Source organism: Spea bombifrons, chromosome 1 (genome assembly GCF_027358695.1).
Source record: "Spea bombifrons isolate aSpeBom1 chromosome 1, aSpeBom1.2.pri, whole genome shotgun sequence".
NCBI classification, from domain to species: domain Eukaryota; kingdom Metazoa; phylum Chordata; class Amphibia; order Anura; family Pelobatidae; genus Spea; species Spea bombifrons.
This window is the reverse complement of record NC_071087.1, coordinates 160,273,941-160,281,618: the sequence shown is the minus strand read 5'-3', so window position 1 is coordinate 160,281,618 and position 7,678 is coordinate 160,273,941. Positions and strand designations below refer to the sequence as shown.

At 42.6% G+C, this 7,678-nt stretch overlaps 1 protein-coding gene across 1 annotated transcript; it reads left to right on the top strand.

The window, feature by feature from the left end:
* Positions 1-4,612: 4,612 nt before the first annotated feature.
* On the top strand, positions 4,613-7,678 carry SIGLEC15 (sialic acid binding Ig like lectin 15). Its single transcript, XM_053454680.1, has 4 exons — positions 4,613-5,015; positions 5,981-6,352; positions 6,710-6,740; positions 7,533-7,678. The coding sequence occupies exons 1-4, from the start codon at positions 4,613-4,615 to the stop codon at positions 7,579-7,581; spliced, it is 855 nt and encodes a 284-aa protein (XP_053310655.1). The 3' UTR covers positions 7,582-7,678.

Sequence of the window (7,678 nt, the reverse complement as noted above, 5' to 3'; positions counted from 1 at the left end):
CTGTAGATGTCTGTGCTCCTACCATCTCTGCTTCCTGCCGGATCATTGGGTTCCTTTGGGTTCTGATCCAGCGTTCCTCTAAAACTAAGTTCCTCTGTCCCTGAAGTTCTCGTCTTGTCCTGGGTTATTGATTTTGGCAGCTCTGACTTCACTCTGTGTCCTGGTTGTGCTGCTCCCGATACTCGTGACTCTAACCTGATCTCGCTTGCCTGATCCCGCTGGTGTATCATCTCCCTGTCTGCTTGTATGCCTCCTGGTCTCCTGACCTTGGCCTGTCCCTGGGCCCATAGGGTGCAGCTGGACCATTAACCCAAAGAGAAAAGAAAGATGCCATGACTGGTGTTCATTGTGAAAAAAAAAGTGGCCCCAGCATTTATTGACTTAAAACAAAAGGTAGCAGATAACATCAAATAGAATACTATAATATGAACATATTGCACCACATTTGTCCCAGATAAACAACGTAATCAACCAAAAAGTCTGATTCTAACCGGCCCTGACAACCAGCTGCAACCACTCCGGTTCAGCTGCCCCACCGAACATGGATAAAGGAGGTTTATCACCATCCCTCTTCCTCAGTCATAGAGACTCTGCACCATCTTTTTACCAAAGCGCCACAATATAATAGAATAAAATATTACCATTTATTAGGGTCAGGGCAGGATTATGATCTATCGTAACCACTTTGTGCCGCTGCCATTGGCCGCCCTGCGCATCATTGGGTGATGGCGTTTTGGTTGCTTTTGGGTCACTTCCGTTACTCTGCTGCGCCATCTTGTGGACATTGGATATATTGCTATTTGCATTATTACAGCTCGATTCCTGATGCCTTTTTTCAATGGACCAACCTCTACAGAGTAAGACGTAGAGGTCTTCTCCAATAACCCAACCGCTTAAACATGTTCCAATTACTAACACCTAACACCAAACTCATCCAAGCATGTCTTTATGGAGCTGGCTCTGTGCGCTGGGGAACATCCAACAAACCTTCCAGATAGTGAAGTGTAATCCATCACTCCAGAGAACACATTTGCCCTGCACCAGAGCCCAGTGGCGGTGGCTTTACACGACTCCCGCCAACGCTTGGTATTGTGCACAGTGATCTTCAGCCATGGTAACCCATTTCATGAAGCTCCTGACACACAGTGCCTGCGCTGCTGTTGATTATATTGCTGGTGTCTGCCTATGGGGTTGGCTGCCTATGTGCTTTATTTCATACAACTGCTGCACCTAAACGCAATAATTAGGGGCGTCCACATACGCTTGGTCATACAGTGTAGATTGTAAGCTCATTGAGCAGGGCCCTCCTCACCGTTTGTTATGTGATGCATAGGTCCTGTTTACCTATTGAACAGCGTACGTTGGCGCTTTATAAATAAATAACGAAATAATTATAATAACAATAATAATAATAATAATAATAAGCAGATATACAATAAAAAGGCCAGTGCAGAGCCTAAATACCCATAGAATTTGGTGACACATCAGACCCATTCGGCTCCATCTAGTCTGCCATATGCCTATCCTATGCATTTAAATCCTCATATTATTTTAACATCTACCATCTCTGCTGGGAGGCTGATCCACTTATCTAGCACCCTCTGAATAAATTAAAATAAAATATTGAACAAAGTGCTTATTAAAAAATATTCCAAGAGGAATGCGTTTATATTTTTAAGCGTAAGTATCTTTTGTGCCCGTGTTTTGGTAGCGATTGGTTGGGGTATAGCTGCTGATGTGTAGTGCATGACTTTGTTCAGTTATTGCATGAATTTTTAATGCCTGCTTGGACTTTAATGCATATTACCGCATGGAATTTGGAGAATGTATTGTTTAGTTATTGGAGTTAGAAAAAGAGACTTCTGTGTCATTAAACGCCTCCCTCTCCTGGCTCCCTCTACTGAGCTCAGGATGTAGGCACAAAGCTACAGCCAGCTGCGTGAGTTCTATCCGTGTGCAGCTAACATACATGTTCAGAATGGGAGTGTTACTGAGCATGTGCAGGAAGTGTACTGAGGTATGCCTCCTGTTTTCAGTAAAGGCAGCTGGGGGAGGAGTTAAATGAGATAAATTAAAAATTAAAAAAGCATCATTCTTCCAAAATGGACCCAAATATTAAATGAAAAATACAGGTCAGGTCAGGTTAACGTTTAACCCTTTCTGCGCACATAAGTAAACCATTATATTTTTTTTTTTTTAGAGATACCTAGTTTGGGGCAAGCCATTCATCCAAGATAAAGTGATAGAAACACGCACAAAAAGTGCAGTTTTTTCAAATTTTTCCACAAGAAATCCAAGCCAGTAAATGTTACAGAAACAAAATATTTCTTTGCCCCCCCTTACCCTTTAATTACATGTATCCAGTAGATGTGGTTCTACATACATGTAGATTGGACATGCAGACCATGTAGGTCATAATGCAGTTTAGGCGCTCTTAAGAAGGGGTTAAATTACATTCATCGTGCCAAAAATATCGGCGGAGGAAAAGTCTGCATACCGCAAGTATGCCAGCCTTCCGATCATTTGGCTGAGGGTGATAGAGCCCTTTTTTGTATAAAAATAAATGCATTTAAATTTAAAAAAGTGTTCTTGTTTCTTCATTTTCTTTTTTTTTTTATTAATGTCTTTTAGTTGGGGGGGCACCTGTGACATCACAATTCCTGATCCCTGCATAATGGTTTTTTTTGACTGTAGAGATATCAGACAGGCGGCCAGCGGCATCTTAGAGGGTACAAATCCGATAAACTCAGGTCGTGACCGCAGCATGCAAGATGTTGGAAGGCTGTGTTTTAAAGATCGTATCTGTTCTCATCGGCTGCTCCTCGGACATCTTTGTTATGTCAACAAAAGACAAATAACACATGGCGGATTTACAACAGATTTTTACAAAACGGACCGGTGTCTGGCATTCCTTTTCTTTTTACCCGTTCCCAATTAATTACGCAATTGAGAAATCAACTTCTGATTATTCTAAAATGTATAAAAAAAAAAAACCAAAATGGAACATTATTAAAATGTATCGTCCTCCGTGTAACTACCTAGTAACTACCTAGTAACTACCTAGTAACTACCTAGTAACTAACAACGTAGCGGATAAACAATTCAGTAATTCGATTATTTTGTAAGTGACGCTCCAGCCATCATACACACTCATGGTATGAGTGTGAGTGGCCCCTTTAAATTTCCATGAGGTCCCCATTGCAAATTCATAGATTCTGCAGAGTCGCCCCATATTCCCCCCCCCTTTGCCCAACCACCCACTATTTGGCTTGGGGCGAGAGGTGTTTGGCTGATGCCACCTGATACACTTACTAGTCTGCTCCAGCGCTGGCATGCACTTCAATAGGAGAACTTTTTCTTGCCACTGATTGGCTGCTGGGGCTGCAGCTTCTCCAAAAGGTAAGTATTTTTTTGTTTTGTTTTTTAAACATTTTAAAGAACGCGTGTGACCCCTTTAACAGCGTCTTCCTCAAAAAAACCAAAAAAAAAACAATGAATAACTGGAAAAAAAGTATCCATCGCTTTAATTAAAATGTTTGAGTCATTTTAACGTGTTCCTCACACTTCCCCTTTCCAGTGTGGAGCGAAGCTGTGGGTCTTCATTTACTTGCTTATTTATTTACCGTATTAAAAATGACTAGATTGGGTCTTCTATTTGCCGTCTTTACCTATACCCTTCAAAACGGTGAGTTTATGGTTTTAATCCTGCAATTTAATTTTGGATAATATATGAATATTAAGGAGAGAAGTGGGGGGGGAGACATTTAAATACATAAAGGGATTTAACAAAGTACAGGAGGGAAGTTTATTTCAAGGAAAGAGAAAAGTTACAATAAGAGACCTTAATCAATTCTCGGGTCCTCGTACGTCTGGATTTCTCGTCTCTAGCGGGGATTAGAGAGTTTCTAGCGCTCTGTTGGGAATCCTAGATCTACAGTTGAGGGACCCCCTAAGCTGGTTGAGCAAGACGTTAATCTACGATCCGTGGTGTCTGGGGTACGGGACGCAGACGATTCACGGTTAAGAGGCTATAAGAGACTAAAAAAAAAGTAAGAAGATTATAACAAGGGATAGGAGCGATGGAGTAGAATCATGTAAAGAGGAAATTAGGTACGCGTGACTTCCCAAATTTAGTGCAATTAAAGCACAAATATAACCCTTTAACATAAAGTTTGTTATAAAAAAAATGATGTCTTTCAGTTTTTGGGTCATATTACATCTGATGCGGTTTTATTGAAGAGCAAAATCAGACAATATTTTAGAATGATGAGTCAATTAAGACTTATGTATAAAGGACAGTTTATACTATATTAAATAAATAATAATAATAATAATAAATCACATTTAAAATAAAAGGGTGGTGCAGTGCTTAGATATCCATAGACTGTGCTGGCAGATCGGCCCCATCCGGCCCTCGTCTTTCCTGCTGTAAAGACTCCAACCTTAATCAGTCGTTGGTCTCGTCTTAGATTCAGGAGCCGTATGCCTACCCCATGCATGTTTAAAATCCCTCGCTGTATTAACATCTACCACATCTGCTGGGAGGCTGTACAGCCCTATCAGATACTTTTAACACTTTAGACCTTAAAGTAACCTTTATACTTTTGCGTTCATGAGCATTTTTCTTCTAGCAGTTAATGGAAACTCGTGGAGCTTTCATGTATCTAAGGAGGTCACTGGAGAGATTGGCAAGACAGCGGCTTTGCCTTGTGTGTTCACTCATCCCCACAAGACCCACGATGGTGCCATGACCGTCATCTGGAGAATCAAACAACCTTACGACGGCACGGTGGTCTTCAAGTGCGTGAGTAACGCCAGCCACGAACCCTGTAAACCAACCATCAACTACATGAACAAGTTCAAGTTGCTGGGGGACCCCCGTCACAATGACATTTCCATTAGCATCGAGAACCTGACTTGGGCTGACAACAACAGGTACTATTGTAGAGTTGAGTTGTCCAACGGTCGCCATGACAAGTACGAAGCGAAATCTGGAACAAGACTCCAATTATCAGGTAAAGGTAACCATAGCAATAAAGTCTTTTTGAATACGGCCATCCCCAAAGATGTTCTTATTAACTAAAAATTGTAGAAAAGCTGCACCTAGAAGGAAGCTCTCCAGCTGCGGTGGAACCAATACTCCCAAGATGCTCAATGGACATAGACAAAATGGTACCCACCATGCAGTGGCTTATGCTCATACCTGCAGGGGGGGGGGTAAGGAGGGTGCCAGGGAAGCATGGGCCTGGTGACCGGGGAGTCCAGCGGGGTCAGGAAACTCACGTTAGGTAAGAGGTTAGAGGGAATTGGAGGGCCGGGGAAGGAAAAGTGTGTGAGCTACATAAATGATGAGAGGGCCTAGAGTGATCGTGTATGTTTGTATGTATGTGTAAGTGCATGGTGTTAGAGTGGATGCGTGTGTGTATGTATGTATGTGTGTATGGTCATAGAGTCAGTGTGTGTGGATGTGTGTTACTGTATGGAGGTAGAGTGTGTATATTAGTGTGTTGTGTTAGCATTTGTGAGATGATATGGTGTTACCATACGGGAGTGTATGCTATTAGAACGTGTGCGGTGTTAGCATGAGTGTGTGTGGTTGAATGAGGTAGGGAACTGAGAGAGGGGGCGAGATTTAAAAGTGTTGGGGAGTAGGCAGAAAGCGCAGGTCTGGTTTCCAGGGCCTCTGTGGCCCTAAGTTTATTAAGACATCTCTAATTCATTTCCTTTCCTTGTAGCCAATAAACCGTTTGATGGAGTCCGCTTTGGCACATTCCTCAAAAGGTGTCAGCCCCACTTTTAGGACCCAATCCTATGTCTCCCTTTTTTCCTCCCCTGATGCCCCTCTTTTGTAGGAGCTCGGGGTATGAGGGTATCACAGGTATAAAACCATCAAGAAATCCAACCGCAGTATCTCATTTCTCACCTTTCATGAAACTAACACAATAACTTATGAGGCCTACTTTATTTTTGTGCTTTGAAGCTCCCCCAAGGATCCTCAATATCACAGTGGGGTTTGACCACTTCCGTGGCTACCACGCGGTGTGCGTGGCCGAGGGAGAGCCGGCTCCATCTTTACACTGGACCGACCCGGTTAACAGCCACCAAGACGCGGCCGTTACTAAGGAGATTCTAAGGCATCACGTGGCAACAGAACTTCATTATCTCAACCACGACGGGAAATACACGTGTTCGGCTACCAATGCCCACGGCAAAGCCGAGGGCTCCGTGTATTTCTTTAAATTCCGCGCGGGAGGCGGTAGCCGCGTGGTGCTCGCAGTAGTCTGGACAGCCCTTGGAGTCAAGTTATTGGTGGTGTTCGCGTTGCTGTGTGTATTGGCCTTTTACAGCAAAGGTGAGTGTTTCATGGCAAAGCTAATATTAATATTTTATTATTTTTTTTATTTAATATTTTAATAAAGTCGTCTAAGGGTATAATGGTAAACAGTCGTTTGTAGGGGCGTACGGGGTTAATCATAATTCCAATATACCGGTCAAATTTTTGTTTTCTTAAATGAAATGTAGCGCTGCGGAATCTGATGGCGCTATATAAAACAATAAATAATAATAATAATAAAGTGGAAATAACAGTTATGGATATTATCTGCGCCTGATTGTAAAAAATAAAAAAATAAGTATTTTTGTGATTTTTTTTTTAATGCCCAGCATATAAATTATATTCAGACATCTTTTCATTCCCCCCCCCCAACAGGTAGCATGAAGTCATTAGCCGTATCGTCACCGTAAGTAGCCAGTCAACTAACACTTAATTCCCCTTAAACCTGTCTTTTTATCCTCCTTTTTTTTCTTTTTACCCTCTCTTCGCTTTCACCCTACCTCTTTCCTCATCTTATATATTTTCCCACCACCATTTGAACGCCAAAGCGGGGGTAATTTGGAGATTACCCGGGAACTCTCCAGGGCAGGCTACCCAGAGCTCTGCTGGGGCCGGCTATGCATTGGGTGGGGCTATCGCTGGCCAGCCTTAAGTGGGCAGGTAGTGGGCGTTGCCTGGAGAACCAGAAAAACGATCCAGAGACCCAGGGAAGCAGGCAGGGCTTCCCTCAGAGACTCCGGGTCAAACCCAGAAAGGTCCCAGGTAGGAATGGAAGCAGGAGCTGGAGGACAGACCAGCTTGAGAAGGGGACTGTTGGAGAATGGGAATAAAATAGGTAGGAAAGTAGGAGGAATGCAGGTAAAATAAGCTGGAATGGGTTGGGCTACCAGTAAGACCCTCCACTAAACATATGGTGCTATATACACAAGCCTAGTAGTGGGAAATCCATCCCTATGGACCCTACGTATATGTTATCATTGGATTTTTCTGTTAGAAACTGTAAGTACCCTGGAAATAATCAGAAAATACTTAAAACATAATTAGAATTTTCTTTAAAAAATAAAATTTGACTAGTTTCAACCTATGTTGATTTTCCAGTATGTGCCCGACGCTCGAAGCCCGTTCCTTTTTGTTGCATCACTAAACCCGTAATAATAATAATGTTCTCTCTCTTTTGTGTTGTTTTTCTTCACACCAGACGTGCCCAAGAGTCCACGTACGAAAACTACCGACAAAGAGAACAGTGAAGCCGGTGGATCACGTAGAGAGCCGTAAAGGATTCAAACCGTGATATGTGCACATCAAAGCATGCGGTGTATGTGGAATAAAAGAAAAAGGAGGTTG

Bases quoted from the DNA above. Each gene is read 5' to 3' on its own strand.
- SIGLEC15 (XM_053454680.1), top strand. From the start codon at position 4,613: ATGAGCATTTTTCTTCTAGCAGTTAATGGAAACTCGTGGAGCTTTCAT. The intron at 6,353-6,709 runs GTGAGTGTTTCA...CCCCCCCAACAG, and splicing joins ATTGGCCTTTTACAGCAAAG to GTAGCATGAAGTCATTAGCC. The intron at 6,741-7,532 runs GTAAGTAGCCAG...TCTTCACACCAG, and splicing joins TCATTAGCCGTATCGTCACC to ACGTGCCCAAGAGTCCACGT.